The 18,392-nt window shown below is 39.8% G+C and overlaps 1 protein-coding gene across 3 annotated transcripts in view; it reads left to right on the top strand.

Annotated features, from left to right (window-relative positions):
• Nucleotides 1-18,392, top strand: part of BBS9 (Bardet-Biedl syndrome 9) — a 493,563-nt gene that overhangs the window by 244,867 nt on the left and 230,304 nt on the right. For all 3 annotated transcript variants that reach the window (XM_054019331.1, XM_054019330.1, XM_054019329.1), the window contains one exon: nt 12,551-12,733. In XM_054019331.1, coding sequence (XP_053875306.1) covers nt 12,551-12,733 — 183 coding nt within the window. The remainder of the gene's footprint in view (nt 1-12,550; nt 12,734-18,392) is intronic.

Here is an 18,392-nt window from a genome sequence, read left to right as displayed (position 1 = left end):
TCTTCAAGTAGTATCCCTGTGGGTGCTCCACTTTAGGTGTATTTGTGTCCCTTCACCTAGGATCATTGTATTTTCATGAACTTGTTGAGGGCTCTTATGTCTAGAATGGGCCTCCAACTGCCATTCTTTATTTGAATTAGGAAATAGGAAATACAACTGATGGAAATGCTGAGGTTGTTCCAGCACATGGTTAGGGGTGGGTGGGAGGCATCTTGGGGCCTTGACCAAATTCTCAAAATTGCCTGATGTGGAGCACCAGTAGGGACACGCATCTCGAAGAACCTCAGTTCTGCAAAAGGTGAGTAACCCTCTCTTCAAAGGCAGGTATTCAAGTAAGCAAGAAATAAGTTCTTGTGTCCTTGTGCACTGATATGAGAAAACGCCTATTTCCAAATGTGGTACATTTTTTTTAAGCTTCTACTAACAATACTGTTAGGTCAGATGGCCTGAAAAACAGCTCAAAATAGTGGGGAAAAAACTTTGTACCATTAAGAAAAGAGAGGTCCTGAAAATAGTTATATTTAGTAGAAAATGTTGAGCTTCTAATTAGCTTACTGCTCTTTTTTTAATTGCTAATTTTAGAAAATGTTTCCAGTGTACTTTTTTTAATGTAACAGTGGATGAGACTTGATCTTACCTCCAGATACTATATTAGGAACTACAATATTTTCAGTTCACTTGAAATTATATGGTGTTCAGTCCGCATTGGAAATATTGGGAAACTTCTCAGGTTGTGTAGCATAAAGCAGAAGTGAAAAAATTTCAAATGAAGTTGCCTCGTGGGTGTAACAAGAATTGGAATTTAGCCCGTGGACTTCAGTGTTTAACTGAAATGAGTCTGTTTTCTTGAACTGGCAGCATCTGTGCATTGATATTTTCATCATTTCATTAAGGTGGAATAGAAACAGGGTTTATTTGTTCATGTATGTAAATGAAATTATTGGTGGTATGTTACTGCTAGTTTGCATGAAATTATTGGTGGTATGTTACTGCTTGTTTGCATGAAATCTTCTAAAGGACTTGCTGAACTAGAGAATACATTTATCCTATATTTATACAATATAATATGAGTATTGAAAAAAAAGACTGCTTTTGGAGATAACATTATGTGCTAGACACCCCTGTGAGATACTGATCATCTGTTTATTTAATCTCGATTTTTATACTGCACTAACACCCAGATCCTGATATCTAACACCCTGATTCTGCAAACACTCATGTGTTCCACTTTGTGCACATGAATAGCCCCATTGAAGTGAATTACATTACTCATAGGGTGGTATCCCGGCCTCACTGGGTATGTGTACACTGCTCTAAAAGACCCACAGCTGTCCCAGGTCATCTGACGTGGGCCCACAGTGCTTGGGCTGTGGGTTGATAAAACTGCAGTGTAGATGTCTGGGCTCTGAGACCCTGCGAGGTCAGACCTGGGGGGACCCTGCTGACCTGAGCCTTGGTGCTATGGATTTTTATTGCAGTGTAGACAACCCCCCTGAAGTCGATGACAAAACTCCCATTACATTTCATCCATAGTACTTAAAGTTAAGCATTGCATAAATGTTTGTGGGATTAAGGTTCAAGTAGTATTCGGGAGGTATTGAGCACCCTTAACTTGTAACTACCCTTTCTTCATGGGAGTTGAAATCATTGAGAATTTTGGAGGAGAATGTACACACAGAGAGAAAATATCTGTTTTAGATTCACTGTCTGATTTGACAGATTTATAAATTAAGCAAAATACTTTAAAATAAAAACAAAACCTCTTAATTATTACATAAGGTCATAATATGTTATTCAATGATATAAAGCCAGCTGGTGTTTGGTTTATCTTTTTTTTTTTTTTTTTATTAGAGAGCTGCTAATTCAGATAGCAACTCTGCAGTGAAAGTCTCTCTGTCCTCTATGTTAATTGACTATTAGAAGTTCCTTTCCATGTACGTGTGTACATAATTTGGCACATCCCAGTACTTAACATTTTTGTTTTGAAAGTATAAGTAAAGGATTCATTGTAAGTCACTGGCTTCTCGAGTTGTATATAATTTGTACCAGATGTTCTTTTCCTTAGATAAGCTACTAATTTTATAACTCTACCTTTCAATTTAGATATACAGTAGAATTCACTTTTGAATGTATTGGGAAGAATTACGTGTATTTTGGAATAAACTATATCCACTGCTTTATTTTATAATCTATTTCCATTCCCTCTTTCCCTTATTTTAGCAATTAACAGGCATTTGCTTGCTTGCAGGCTGAGATAGGCCCGGATAGGCTGGCAAGAGGGCGCTCGATACATTTATTATTATATATTATAGTGCCTGGGAGCCTTAGTCAGGGCCCAGGACCCACTGTGCATTGGTCAAACACAGAACAAAAAGGGTCTCTGCAGGGCCGGCTCTAGGCACCAGCAAAACAAGCTGGTGCTTGGGGCGGCACATTTTTAGGGGCGGCATGGCCGGCGCCAGAATGCCGCCCCTAAAAATGTGCCCCGGCCATCCTAGCTCACCTCCGCTGCTGCTGCTGCCACGGCACGCGAAACAGCTGATTCGCGCGCCGCTACTCGCTATCCCTCCCAGGTTTGAGAGCCTGGGAGGGAGGGGGAGCAGAGGCGCGCGAATCAGCTGTTTCGCGCGCCGCAGCGGCTCAGGGTCTCCCCCTCCCTCCCAGGCTCTCAAACCTTGGAGGGAGGGGGAGATCCCAAGCGGCCCTTTCGCACGCCGCTGCTCCCCCTACCTCCCAGACTTGAGAGCCTGGGAGGGAGGGGGAGAAGCGGCGCCCACGCCGCGGCCACTTGGAGTCTCCCCCTCCCTCTCAGGCTCTCAAACCTGGGGGGGGGAGACTCCAATTGGCCGCGGCACGGGCGCCGCTTCTCCCCCTCCCTCCATCCCTCCCTCCTAGGCTTGAGAGCCTGGGGGGAGGAGGCAGGGCTGGGGATTTGGGGAAGGGGCGGAGTTGAGGCGCGGCCGGGGGGTGGGGTAATTAAAGAACCGGGGGGGGAGGCGGCCAAAATTGTTTTTGCTTTGGGCGGCAAAAATCCTAGAGCTGGCCCTGGGTCTCTGCCCTAAAGAGCTTACTCTAAAGGGACAAGATAGACACAGGGTGGGGAAAGAAGAACAACACATAAGCAGAGTGAACAAGCTGATGGCAACAAACAGCATGTGAGTTCCTTGCTTGCTTGATTTACTTATTTTGTGGGTTTAGTTAGGAGGGGATAAGCTAAAGAGTGAGGGGCACTGGGAGGGAGAAGATGGCTAGAGGAGTGATTCTGAGGTAAAGAGATGGTGATGAAGGGGTAGGGTTGGAGTAAACAGCCAATTAGCACAGAGCAGAGAAAATTTAGTTCAAACTGTAGCAAGTTCTCCAAGGGACTCCCAAGGTCCCTGCTCTGGCTGCTTCTGCCCCTACCAGCTGGAGTCTCTGCCTGACTCCTCTATGCAGCTTTTTCCCAAGCCCACTTGGTGGTGGTGAGGAGAGAGACCACCTGGCTCGTAGTGCCCCCAGAGTGTGTGTGGGTTCTTCCCTGCACAATTTGGGGCCCAGGAGGGTGTTGGGGTGGCTGTACTTTCCCTCCTCTCCTCCCAGTGCACAGTCCCTACCTTGGCAGGTTCCTCTTTGCAGTATATTTATATTATACCTATTTAAGTCACCCCCTTCTACTCAAAAAACCCCAACCAAACAAAAAACAAAACAATCTCCCCTGCAAAAGCCTCTGAAATAAATCATCAATTACAAAAAAGTAAAAGTAAATTAATAAAGTTAAAAAGACCCCCCCCCCCCGAACCCTATCTCAAACAGTTTTGCAAAAAGGGTGTGCCAGACAGACTCCATGAAGTCAACTGGGCACTTCACTTTTGCTATTTATTTTACACGGAAGGCACATAGATAGTATGGTGATGGGCAGAAATATAAAGTCCTAAGATACATTTAAAAAACAAACCAAATATAGAAGAAATCCAAGACTTACGTTGCAAGTGCGTTAGTATTGCCCACATGTAAATGGAACATTTCTCAAGATTCTTTTTTTATTGATAGGTACAATAGGTAGAGCAGCACAGCAACACCTACTTTAGGTATATACTTGGTACCACTGGTATCCGTACATTCACATAAGGTAGATCACACCAGATTTGTTTCATGCTTGGCTTTCACTAGCCTGGCTTGTTCATATCCCCTGGGTCCAGCCATAATGGAGACTTGCTTGACTGAATTGCTTGACATCAGTCTGTTAAGTGATTTCATCTGGGTTTCTACCAATCCTATCTCTTTTTTCAATCCACTGAGTAGAATCCATCTCTGTCCTATAGACAGTATACAATACCCCTTTGAAATCTTTCTAGTGATACCAAAGAGGTTTGAGGAATAAAACCTTATGAATGAAAAACTGTTTGCTTATTGATTGTTCATTTAAAAAAAAACAAAAAACTGTAATCTGTACTGCTGTTAAAGCACCGAGATTGTATCATGCCTTCAGATTTTTGTAACCTCTTTCTTTGAATGGTTGAAATAATAGCTCAGTCATTTTATCCAAATTCAGCTGCTTATTAACATCGCTGCTACTAGTGCTTTCATGGCATTTCCTAGGAGAAATGGGTTGATGGTCTGTCTGGTTCATGGTGGACATGTGCTAACATCTCAAAAAGCACCATCACAGTTAATACTAACTGGCACTCTTATATCAGGGTCAGGTATTCATAGGCTGAAGTCCCAAATGAAAACTTAGACTTATACGTAATGCAGTGCAGTACTATGGCAATGTTGAAGTGTTGGTAGTACTCTCCTTTGGAAGTAACATATACATTAATGCCCAGAAGTTTGTGGGCTGCGTGTAGATAAAGATCACTTTTTGACTATGGCATCCTGGCCTACATTTCATAAAGCAGGTTCAAATGTCCAAGGTGCTATGCACATTAATTGTTGTGTCTGCTTGTCTACACAGACTCTTTCCGGCTAGTGTTCATCTCATTGCTTTGTAAACAGCTTTGAGAATTCTGCATGAAAGGTGCTATGGAAAAATAAATTGTACTCTGAAGTAAAGGACATTAGAGCTTTTAAAAATAAATTACCAATACTATCAGACAATCGTATCTGTTCTAACAGTATTTATTGCTAGTGTGCCAATCATAGTAGCTAGGTGCTATATACACAAATTGAACATTAATTCAGGCAGAAAAAGATACTTTGTGACCCACAATGCCATTTAGATGTGTAACACAAGATATGTGATGGGTAAGTTTTTTTTAGACGAGCATGGAAAAAATTGTAGTAAGACATAGTACTGAATTCTTTTTCCTTCTCCAAAATGTATAGTGATAAATAATAGTGATCTGTTTTCATAGGAATGAACTGGGAAATCTCTGACATCCTATATTCTCTACTTTTATGCTTTCTATTGGCACTGAATCAACAAAATCCTAATTTAGGAGGTACTTGACCTACTTATCTTTAAACATACTAGAAAGGGGTTGGATGAAGGCGATATTGGTGGTAGGTATGTTGTGAGGAATTTGTCTAAGAATAATTATCAAAAGAGATCTATGAACTCATGATCAGTGTTTCAGCTTGCATGACTGTTTCCAAACACAGAATGACTTTGCCTTCTGAAGCAGTCATTAGCAGCAAATAGTCTTCCACATAATTTAAGTTTTAATTGTTGGGCACTGTGACAGGGTGTACCAGACCTTTGTGGCCCCTGCTGGGAGGAAAAGAGTAGCAAAGGTGGGTCCTCCAAGCCTGCCTAGAGAAACCTCATGAGGTCAGCCATCTTGGAAGCTAGAGAGACTTGGTCCTCCAAGGGCTAGCAACAGCCAATCAGAGCGCAGCACATTCATATAAATGGAGCTGCAGGTTGTTAGCAGATCAGTTCCTGGCTGTCCAAAGGAGCCTGAAAATTAGTCAGAATGTAGGGCTGGCTGAGTTTACACTGAGACTGCAGAGGGAGAAGAACCTGAGGATGTTGGCCCTGAGATCGGTCTGGAGCTAAAGGGGTCCAGTAGGAAGAGTCCCATGGAAATAGCATCAGAGGATTAAAGTTGAGCCATACATGGCTGCTGTTTATAGGGTCCCTGGGTTGGAACCTGGAGTATTGGGTGAGCCCAGACTCCCCTACCATCATAGATAAAGTGGCATAAACCCCAAAAGGGACAGGGCTTATTTGGGCACCTTACCAAAGGGCTGAATTTAAAAGGCCCAGATGTGGGCTGAAGGACCCTAGGGAGATCCAGAATCCTGAATTCTTTAATACCCCGGAAGGATTCATTTGGACTTTGTGACTTGGCCAAAGCATCAAGCCACTAAGAAGCTACCAAGGTCAGCCTGCAGGGGTCACCAGAGGTGAGAAAGGAGTGAGGTACTACACCCAGCCACTAAGAGGTCCTCAAGAGGCCATCAGTAACACTGGTTGCAGAATTAATCGGCACTCAATAACCTTTTGTTTTGTAATGGGTGGGTCCAGGTCTCAGCAGAGTAATTATACTTCTGATGCATTCCTTGATGAAGACTCTTGCCTTACATAAATAACTACCAAACACTGATTCTAGGAAATTCCAGATACCTACAATTCCCATTGACTTCTGTGGAAAATATGCACCTACCAGAACTGGCCTGTGTGACCGAAATAAACATTCCTGTTTGGAAAAAACAGAACTGTGTGTGTGTGTGTGTGTGTGTGTGAGATATAAATATGATGTTCCAAAAGTGATTTTGAGTATGTACATTTAGAAATAGTGTGGGCTGGCTCTGAAAATCAGAACCTTTTAGGTGTCTTAAGTTGGGCAACCAAAAATTAAAGCACTCAAAATCCACTAGTCCTTTTTCAAAGGACTAAAGGCAGTGCTTAATTTGTAATGAAAGAGATGCTGGGGATCAGGCAATTTGTTTACTTTCATAACTGACGCAGCAAGATTAGAGGTGCCGGGGCTACGAACTGCCAAGACTAGAGGTGCCGGGGCTTGGCCCTGACAAGCCCCGGCAGAAATGAAGTACAGACTAGAGGTGACATGCAGGAAAACCAAGCAGTTAACCTTTGACACATCTTCCTACGTGAATATGATATACAGAAACCATAACAAAGTCTCTTTACTTAGAAATTATTTGGAACAAATCTTGTTGGTATTACTCATGGAGGGTGAAGTCTATGAATTTCTCAGAATATTATAAAAACACTTCTCGAGTCGAGCTTTGCCCTTGCCAACTGTGAATGTGAAATTTAATGGCAGTGTGTTAAATGCATGACCTTGATGAAGAGAATATTTATTCTTGGGTGTTGTTTCTTTTTTACAATGTGCTTCCATTAATAACTTTTTTTTAAAAGCAGGGTTCTGCTTTACCGTAGATTGGTTTATTGGAACAGGGTTAGAATTTGGTCAGCCAGAAAAGAGTTCACAAAAAAGGCCATAAATGAAAAGAAAATTTTGATCAACTTTTAAACAAATATTATACCAGATGCTATGCTTTCGGCCTTTGCCAATGCCTCTTTGATCTTTGCTCTGCCAGTCATTTCCCCCTCTTCTACTGCTTTGAATATGGAGGTTTTGTGAAACCTGGTTTTTTTGCTTATCTTTTGGGTGAAGCCTTTGTGTTGCCAAGAAACAAGGAGCCGGGGAAAAAAACAACTGACTATCCAGTAATGGGCCTTGTATTGGATTGATGGACTCTTTTCTAGAGGCTATTTGATCAAATGAAAATGTGTGTACTACAGCTATATTAGTGGCAGTAAGGGACAATGGGGCTAAAGCTTGCTTGCAGTAGAGTGACCAGACAGCAAGTGTGAAAAATTGGGACAGGGGGTGGGCGGGTAATAGGAGCCTATATAAGAAAAAGATCCAAAAATCAGGACTGTCCCTATAAAATTGGGACATCTGGTCATCCTAGCTTGCAGTCATGAAGAAATAAGGGACGTAGAAAGGCCTCTACTGTAAGTGAAGGAGAGGGTTCCTTGCTTTGTTACTTTATGCATGTTTATACAGAAGGTAAAGACGACATTATCTGAAACAATGAGCAGATGGAAAAATTGATAAACTTGAAGGTAGTTTAGAAATTAGAGAGAAACCATAGTAGAATCTAGGGAGACTGTAGAATATAAAAAAAATAAAAATAAAAATATAAAATTAATGGAGATATCCCATCTCCTAGAACTGGAAGGGACCTTGAAAGGTCATCGAGTCCAGCCCCCTGCCTTCACTAGCAGGACCAAGTACTGATTTTGCCCCAGATCCCCAAGTGGCCCCCTCAAGGATTGAACTCACAACCCTGGGTTTAGCAGGCCAATGCTCAAACCACTGAGCTATTCCTCCCCCCCTTGTATTGGATTAATGGACTCTTTTCTAGAGGCTATTTGATCAAATTAAAATTTGTGTACTACAGCTATATTAGTGGCAGTAAGGGACAATGGGGCTTTGTCAGTTTGCAAAGACAAAGATTCTAATTTTTCCCTCATTGTAAAAATGGTTATTAGAAATAACATCCAGATGAAGAAGAAATATTAAAATGTGGAAATTACTTGGAGATTTTGGAAAAAGTTCTAAGAACCTATACTTTCACAAATTTCCTAAGAGTCTGAGTGAAGCTTCTCAGAAGAACTCTTAAAGACATTTACCTGATGTCTTAGGAATTGTTCAAAGAAATTTCCCTCTCTAAGCAAAGGTTTATTTTTTAATCCTATACATTGAGAGTGAAACCATGTGTGGATCTGGATGAGGATTGCGTTGCAAAGATGATGGAGGCTGTCCCAGCTGCTTTCTATATTACTAAGACATCTAGTTCAGAACAGACCTCAAGGGGTATTCTCCTTGTAACCTTTGCCCTATCTAATTTTAGAGATTGGGGTTTGAAACTGAGATTGTCAATGTAGACATATATTATTTTATGGTAATAAAATCTTTATAATCCCAGATGTTTCAGATCTCGTGAAGCTACATGTTTGCAATTCCTCATCTATAAGTAGAAGATTTAGACTTAAAAGCTGTTCTTTCCTTTGGTTTCTCTGTAAATGCTGGGTGGAATAGTGTATATGTATAATACATGATGGTGTGGTATAAAGATTTCATTGGCATGTGTTTGAGGGTTGCAACACACCAAGACCACCCTGTTTCCTTAGGAATTTAAGCCTTTCAGTGATGCAAAACCAGTTTGCATATTGTGCATTTCAGAACAGAGTAATTTTGGGACAAAGAAGAAAACATTCTTGTGGCAGGTAGATTTTTAAAAAGCTCCCTCTTAAAACTCTTCAGAGATTTGGCATGTTAAAGGGAGGCGGATTCATTTATTTATTCATTGAATTCTTTTCTATTCTAGATATTTATTTAGATTTTTAAAACATATGAAGGTGTGCATCCCTTGGACCGAACTCACAATTATATCGGAAGAGGCTGCCTTGCCTCATTGACAAACAAAACATCAAACAATCAGACCATTTCACTGTAAGCAATGGTAATCAAGCTGCTCCAAGATTCAACTCACCCTACTCCCCAAATCCTGGGAAGTAGATGAACCTGGCTGTCTGCCTGAAAATTTTACAAATGTGGGTTATTTTGAGACAAGTTTTAGAGCAGATTCCAAAGTGGAACATCCCTCATGTAGAAAGCCAAGCCAACAGCTCCTTTTCATTTCTATTGATGGGCTCAAACTCAAGTAATCAGATGATGTCATTTGGGGCAGTATAGCCCAGGGTGTGAGGCTGTAATTCGGATGACCACCTCCCAGACTATTTAGGGTCTATAAGTTAAAACCAGCACCTTGATTTCTCAAACCGAAATGTATTGATGTTAGTGCTTATCCCAGAGTATTGATCTGAAACGCCATGTAGTAAGTGGGACACTTCATTTTGCACTAGCTTTAGTTTTCAAGTGGTCTCAAAATGTAACTCATTACAATAGTGGTAATCTTGAAGACAAAGCAATAGATAACTGTGGCAAGATCTGTCTCTGAAAGGAAAAAAAAAACACCCTGTTCATTAAGTGCAAATAAAAGAAAGTGATCTTGTCCATGGCTACTATCGGGGCATCAATGGGCAACTATTTGGGATCTAGTAAGATACCCAAATTGTGCACTGGTTACAAATGGCTGTCACTCTCTCACTTATGGGTGTTGATAGATTTGTCATCTCTTCCAGTTGCTTCCTCCAACCCACCAACATTAGTTGCATCTAATCTAGGCTAAGTCATAGCCCTCATCCAAACCCCAAGCTCATATAGACTCAGAGTTATTCATTACACAACACTAGCCTGGTACGATATGATAGCGGCATGGTGCTGGGTGTCGTAGAAAATACATCTCAGCTCATCTTTCCTCACTTTCCCTTTTCACCAGTCTCAAAAACAATTGAACAGGAACAGTGAAAAACAGATCCCTTTAGTGCCGCCCTAGTGGGTGAAATGGTCAAATGTGCATAACGGTGCTGCATTTATCTCAGTTTCTTACAGTGCTGCATTTATCTCCTTGCTGTCGTGTGTGTGTGTGGATGTATGTATGTATAAAATAGCATAAGGTAAAGGAGACTCAACCATGAGATTTAGGTAAAGGAACTGGATGTGACCCTGTTCATACTATATGATTAATGTCTACGATGCTGTTAGGATATCTCCATTTATTTATTTTTATCTCCTACAACTGGAAGGGACCTTGAAAGGTCATCGAGTCCAGCCCCCTGCCTTCACTAGCAGGACCAAGTACTGATTTTGCCCCAGATCCCTAGGTGCCCCCCTCAAGGATTGAACTCACAACCCTGGGTTTAGCAGGCCAATGCTCAAACCACTGAGCTATCCTGTTGCTGTCCTGTAACCAATTTTAGAGCCTATCGGGGCAGTTCTCACCATTTGGGATTAATTTCACTCTACTTTTTATGAGCTGAGCTTTTTCCCTTAGTGTAGCTAACTGGGTGTCTGCATCATTACTTGGCTTTGGTTAATATAGTGTTTGGACTTGAATGTCCTTGGGGTTCTCCATTTTATTTGGAAATGTACACTTTAAAATCTAGAACAAAAGCAACCAACACTTTTTGTTTGAAATAATTTATATTTATTGTTTCCTAAAATTCACTATATGGTCAGTTCCATGTTCACCTGAAAACACCTAGGGAACACTCCCATCTGTACTGCCAGTGTTGCACATTAAAAATAGTTTTCCTTCACCAAAGGCTAACAGCTGGTTGGGTTTGTTTCCAGGCTGAAGATACATTGTATAGTATTTTTCCTTTTCACATAGTGAACTTTAATAGGTTGAGCTATCCTAGCTTTCCTTTGTAAATTAATTATGTTTTAATACTAATTATACTTTGCACTTCTATAGGGCCTTTCATGAAAACATCACAAAGCACTTTACAAAATTAAGTCTCACAACATCTCTGTTAAGTAGGTATCGTCTCTTTGCAGATGAGTAAACATACAAAGAAAGAGGTTAAGGGCCTGATTTTGAAGAAGTGCTGTACATTGATTTAAATGGTGGCTGCAGATGGTCGTCACCTCTGAAAAGCAACCCCTTTGTAGGCAATATGTAATGTCGGTAGCTGAGATTAAAATGTGTCTTGGAAGTTGTGGCTCAAACCCCACTTTTAGCCATCAGACAATGCTTATTTCCTTTAAATTCAATCTACATATAGCATTGAAAATCTGTTTCTGGTGCATAAAATTACATTGAAATCATAGGAAATTATCTTGAAGAAAGCGATAGTAAGTTGCATAGATAGAGCCCTTAGGATTCTACACCTTTGTAATCTATATTTCAAACAAATATTAGTTATTTTTCTCACATTTCTGCAAGGTAATGCCATGCATACATTTGTAGAAAATGGACAGTAGTGTCTGTAATGACAAAACACATCTAATATAAGTAAAATTCCATTTACTAGTTTCAGGTTTTCCTCTCAGGTTCTGCTTCTAGTTTTTTCCACTGACTACTGAAGAGGATAAAAATATCATTGCAGTTTACAGGAAAAGGAGCTGATATTTAAAGCGAGCATACACCTAATTTTCTTTTCAGGGTTTGTGTAGTCCAGTATTTTACACTGGTGTTAAAAATGACATCACCCAACCAATCACATGCTAGAGCATCTACATTATTGGTATAATGCTGAACTAGCCCATACTATGCATACAACCCCACCTAATAAAATAAAAACGTGGCAATTTTTTTCTTATAGAAATAACTGACGTATTAAATTACAGTTTTCAAAGAAATAAAATAAATGTAATACTTTTGATTTTGGTCAAATAGTGATTAACATCATGTGTGGTATAATCCTCGATGTTTACAGTTGGTTAGGGACTATTGTATTACATTAGATTATGGGAATCAACCTGGGGAGGGTCTTATTGTAGAATATGCATTAAACAGAATCCTCTCTACACCGACCGAATTTATTGATTAACCCCATTGCCACATGGATTTTAAATTACCTGACAACTGATAACTTATTTAATACTTTCTGTGACTTGTGTTTATGGAAGACAAAGCTCATCAGGTCCTTCTAAAGAAAAACAAGAATGTGTCAAATGTAATTTTAGTGTGGAGTGTTAAGAATGGTAAAATTATAGCTAACAAAAGTTTGTGATTTTTGCAGATAATAGCTCTAGCAGATGCGGCAGAGGAAAACCAAGCCAATATGTTCCAGGCATTCACAAAGTTGAAAAGTGCCACCCAGCTGGTGATTTTGCTGATTAGTCTGTGGCAGAAACTCAGTACTGACCAAGTTGCTATTCTGGAAGCTACGTTTTTGCCATTAATGCAGGATACCCAAGAGCTGGTAAGGATCTGTGAGATTTACTGAAAATCTGGAATTGTGGAAAAGTACGAACTGATCAATTAACTTGGTTTTCCCAATGTGTTCTGCAAATGGCTATTCCTTTTAATGGAATGTAATATTTCCCTTCCCACTATACTGTATTGAAAAAACTTTATTTAGAAGGATTTGTTTTAAGATTTGGTTGAGTCTACTTTAAATCCATTCTTCCTCATCAGCTGCGGGGAAGCCTTCCATTTGTACATCTCAAGGTTTTCATGCTACCAATTAACTTTCAAGTTAACCAGTCCTTGCTTGTCAATCCAAATGGAAATACTTAATAAATCTAAGCTGTATATACATCTGTTTAAATGCTGATAGCAATTGTCATAATAGTTTTTGTAGTTTGTTGTCGTTTGAATGAGTTGTAATAGGCTTATCTACATTGTGGATTTGCTGCAGTTATAGTCATCAGTGTTTAGCCACCAGTGTAGCTGCAGTGGAGCAAACCCCTACTGTAAACAGGCAAAGTTGCTGTATATTACGATTTACCCTGGTTTTAAGCTTGGGGTAAGCACCACTTGTGCAAATAGCAGCTTTTTTAGACTGCATCAGCTACATCATTGGATGTTACTAAGGCAAATCCTCAACCTAAACAAGGCCCTAGATTAAAATAGCACATCCTTAAAAACACACTTGGGAAATGGCATCTTGTTTTAAAAGACCTACTAAAAATCATGTTTGAAAATATTGACTATATAGACCATATTGCTTGCATAGTGTAGTCTATATTTCTGTTAATTTTTCCTTTGAGCCTTTGCCTGAAAACAATCTTTGTAGTAATTGAGACAGCAGTCAATTATGACATCACAGACAGGATTTAGGATTATGATTTCATGTAGAGAATAAACAGGAGAAGGTGAACTCTTGAAAAGAATGTCATAAAGAAAGCGTTATTAGTGACAAATGGAGAAGAAGAGCAGATGAATTTTCAAGGAACAAAGATTCTGTTAATGGTAATATTCAATATCTTATTAATAAAGCACAGGAAAAATATTTCCTCTTACAAGCTAATAATTATAAGTGCTTTACATTTTCAAAGCCTTTCACCAGTATCTAATTATTCCTCATAGCACCCTAAAAGATAGGTAAATAGATGAAAAGACTGAAAACATGGATGTTAAGTATCTTCTTCAAGGCCACATAGAGCCTTAAACAATTGTGTCTTGAGGCCCGTTTGTGATTCATTACTCTGTGTCAGTAACTTTTGTCAGGCTTGACATACTCACTACACCGCTTACACTGGCGCCATGATATTTATTTAAAAGGTGATGTAATATATTGTTTGAACTGGTCATTAATGCCACTGTGAAATGTTTGTTACTGTTCTACAGGTAAATTATGGATATTCTCTGATAATATGTCCTGTAAACAGACAAAAGTGGCAAAACCCTCCTGCAATTTTGTAACGGGGTTAGGTGTCCTGGGTACGTTGCTGAGTCAGAGCTGCTTAACCCATTGACAGCACAGATTGGTATGCTGGCGGGCAGTGTTCTGATCCGAGAACCACAGCAGCCGAGCTTTTTGAGGCACTAAGGGTTACAGAGCAGGCAGTGACATAACCCATCACTGTCGTGTTCTGGATTGCACCCCAGAACTTGACAATATTATCCTGTGCTTTATTAATAAGAAAAATATATGGCACAATTTGTTTATATAATAGATATGAATTACAAGACACAATCTTACTGAACAGTAAAATTCTCACATCCTGTCCATACTGTGAATATATCATCCGTGTGCAGATCTCTACCGTATTCTGTACTTGTTTAATGTGTATAACTATCTGAGTGTTCTATGGTGGTGTGTAAACATACAGACCATGCACTAGAGAAGCACATTGCCATTAAGAAATCCATCCTACAGTTTGAAGAGAAGTTTGACACACATCTCTTTTTGAAATGCACACAGTATTGTACAACTCCTGTCAGAATTGAATGAGGAAATATATGTAATGAAAACAAAATGGAAAACTAAAAAAAAAAATAAATCTAAAAATCCATTTTAATATTCAATTGCATACTCTTAATTCACAATCACGTTATAAATAGCTGTGCTGATCTATTACAATGTAAACTGAATCCAGGTTTCATTACATATCCAAAATTTTGGGCTGGTTAGTAGCCATTTTAGAAAGTTTGGGCTAAGTTCCAAATGCACCTAGGAATACCCATTGTTTCAACTAGAAAACAAGTGAAACATGGTGTTTCACATGGTTTTTACCCCAAACTTGGGGAAACAGTGGGTATTTGGGCTTTGGTGTTTGGGCTTACTGAAATCTGAAACTTAAAGTGAAAAAGTCAGGGGTGTAAATTCACATGAACTAAATCAGCAAAAGGTTCATTTGAGTCCCCTGAAAGTGGAAACTATCAGGTTTTGCATGGCTCACTTTTATTGTTCCATTAGGGCTTATACTACTGTATTGCTTTGACAGATTTTCTGGTACAACATGGGAAAATCTGTTACATATCTTAAAATAAAAGATACCACTTTCATATCTATCTCGATGTGGTTTTGATATAGTAGTTCACAATTTTCCATGTTAAGATGCAAGACCTCACATATAAATGTTGTGGGGATGTGAATCCTGCAGAGAGGCTGGGATGACAAATGTAAACCTGAAATAATGGGTTGGAAATTTAAAAGAAGCCTTTACCCAACTATTGAAATACATCCCATATTGTAGTTATTATGGTACCGCAAAAATCTGAATGTAATTTAAAGAGAAGTTTAGATGGGGGGAGGGAAGCTTCTGACATACCAATGGTATTTACAGACAGAAACTCCCAGCTAGTGTTCAGGTTTCCCCACAAGCAATTGAGTGGAATGTGATGAAAGAAAGTACTCTGAAGAATTTTTATTTACTCTTCAAACAATTCTGCACAATGGTTTGTTGTATTTTTATTTGGGTGGAATGTGTTAGAAGATAGTTTGGATACAATATACCTCTCTAGAATATTTTCTGATTCGTGAACATTAAACTCAGAAAGTCCTTTTTTAATAAAAGTAAATGTTTAGAACATACTGTTACTGTAAAAAAAATGTTCTTCTAACCATAACGTCAACATTATTCTCATACATGCCATTCCATTTAGAAGAGATTGCTTCTTGTTTTCTGGACCTGCCAGGCACTTCATTTAGACACTTAGCATAAAAGTAATTCAGTGTTTTGAGTTCCCATTAGTAGTAAATAGCTTCTCAGACTAGTAAACAGTTCCTGCTGTAGACTATATCATGGTTTACATACTCTTAATGAAGTAAAGTCTGGTTTTGCCACCTACAAAGATATGTCAAAATAAAAAGAATAGTGCATTCTTTCAAAATAAATGTCCTGAAAACAAAGGTTGTGCTTTTTCCTTGTGTTTTGGTAACCAGAGGGTCATAGAATCATAGAATATCAGGGTTGGAAGGGACCTCAGGAGGTCATCTAGTCCAACCCCCTGCTCAGAGCAGGACCAATCCCCAACTAAATCATCCCAGCCAGGGCTTTGTCAAGCCCGCCCTTAAAAACCTCTAAGGAAGGAGATTCCACCACCTCCCCAGGTAACCCATTCCAGTGCTTCAAACGTTTTTCCTAATATCCAACCTAAACCTCCCCCACTGCAACTTGAAACCATTACTCCTTGTTCTGTCATCTGGTACCACCGAGAACAGTCTAGATCCATCCTCTTTGGAACCCCCTTTCAGGTAGTTGAAAGCAGCTATCAAATCCCCCCTCATTCTTCTGCAGACTAAATAATCCCAGTTTCCTCAGCCTCTCCTCATAAGTCATGTGCTCCAGCCCCCTAATCATTTTTGTTGCCCTCCGCTGGACTCTTTCCAAATTTTCCACATCTTTCTCGTAGTGTGGGGCCCAAAACTGGACACAGTACTCCAGATGAGGCCTCACCAATGTCGAATATTGGGGAGTGATCACGTCCCTCGATCTGCTGGAAATGCCCCTACTTATACAGCCCAAAATGCCATTAGCCTTCTTGGCAACAAGGGCACACTGTTGACTCATATCCAGCTTCTCGTCCACTGTAACCCCTAGGTCCTTTTCTGCAGAACTGCTCCCTAGCCATTTGGTCCCCAGTCTGTAGCAGTGCATGGGATTCTTCCGTCCTAAGTGCAGGACTCTTCACTTGTCCTTGTTGAACCTTGTCAGATTTCTTTTGGCCCAATCCTCTAATTTGTCTAGGTTCCTCTGTATCCTATCTCTACCTTCCAGCGTATCTACCACTCCTCCCAGTTTAGTGTCATCTGCAAACTTGCTGAGGGTACATGCCATCCTCCAGATCATTAATGAAGATATTGAATAAAACCGGCCCCAGGACTGGTCCTGATCTCTGAAAATACCTCTCTTTTCCCCTTCTCAATCCCTAGGTGCTGTGGGCAGGTCTATATTACCACATAAGTCGATCTAAATTACGTCACTCAGGGGTGTGAAAAAGGCCCCCCTGAGCGACGCAAGTTTCATGCTGTACACACCAGCGCTATGTCAGCGGGAGACAATCTCCTGCCGACATAGCTTACACTCTCTCCAAGGTGGAGTAATTATGCTGATAGGAGAACTCTCTCCCATCGGCATAGTGCGTCTTCACCAAACGTGCTACAGCGGTGTAGCTGCATTGATGAAGCAGCGCCGATGTAGCACTGTAGCATAGACTTTCCCTGTATCATGGCTATCATTTTACTTTTAGCTAACTTTATATACTAATACTAAAACTCCAGCCAAGGAGGGCTAAGTGAGATTCTCTTGGACATCTTAGTTGAGTGGAAAGGTCACTCTCGTTTGATACTAGTAAAGCAAAACTTTTCTCTGTGATTGCTTCTTTTATTCCATACAACTCCTGACATCTGCTTAGTCCAAGGAGCATAACATCAGGAACTGAACCAAATTAAATGAGTTGGCACTAGAATGAGGCTATAAGGCTGTCTTTGCAAGACTCATGTTAAAAATTCAGTGTTATTTGACTTGATAAATTTGCTGGTTTTATCTGACAGAAAACAAACAGTGTTGATCTTTCTCCCATTGAAGCTGATGGCAAAACTCAATAGAGGGAAATCCTGGTCTCATTGAAATCAATGGCAATTTTGCCACTGACTTCAATAGGAGTGGGATTGAGCCCATATTCAAGATATTGTGGAAGAATGTATATGCAATTCAGAGTGCGTCAGTTAAAGTAGAGCTCTATGGCACACCCTATTATTCTTTAATTTATATAATCCATGCTATTTTTACTCGTAGAAGTTAAAATGTATTTTTTTTAAACTGTTTTTTGGGCGGTTTTGGAGGAAAAAATTCTACGACAATAGTATTTTTTGATGTCTTGAGGTAATAAACATTTGTGGGTTTTTTTTTAATAGAACTGATGAATATTTTGCAGGGCTATCTCTTTTATTATTAGCTTACTAAAGAGAACAAGAATATGGATTAGAGAGGGGAAAAATAAAAAAAGAAAGCCCCTTCAGAGTTATTCCACTGATTTTTTTTTTTTGACTTGCTTAAACTGATCTGGAGAGAGAGAGATTCTAAACATGTTGAGTTTGTGATAGAGCATATGTTTACAATAGGAAATCCTTTTCGGAGGGCAGGGAATTTATCCAGGCTAATTTAAAAGGTTCAAAGGGTTCATACAGT

The sequence above is a fragment of the Malaclemys terrapin genome, chromosome 2, assembly GCF_027887155.1.
Source record: "Malaclemys terrapin pileata isolate rMalTer1 chromosome 2, rMalTer1.hap1, whole genome shotgun sequence".
Classification (NCBI taxonomy): Eukaryota; Metazoa; Chordata; order Testudines; family Emydidae; genus Malaclemys; species Malaclemys terrapin.
The sequence above is the reverse complement of the archived record's forward strand: the minus strand, read 5'-3'. Positions and strand labels throughout refer to the sequence as shown.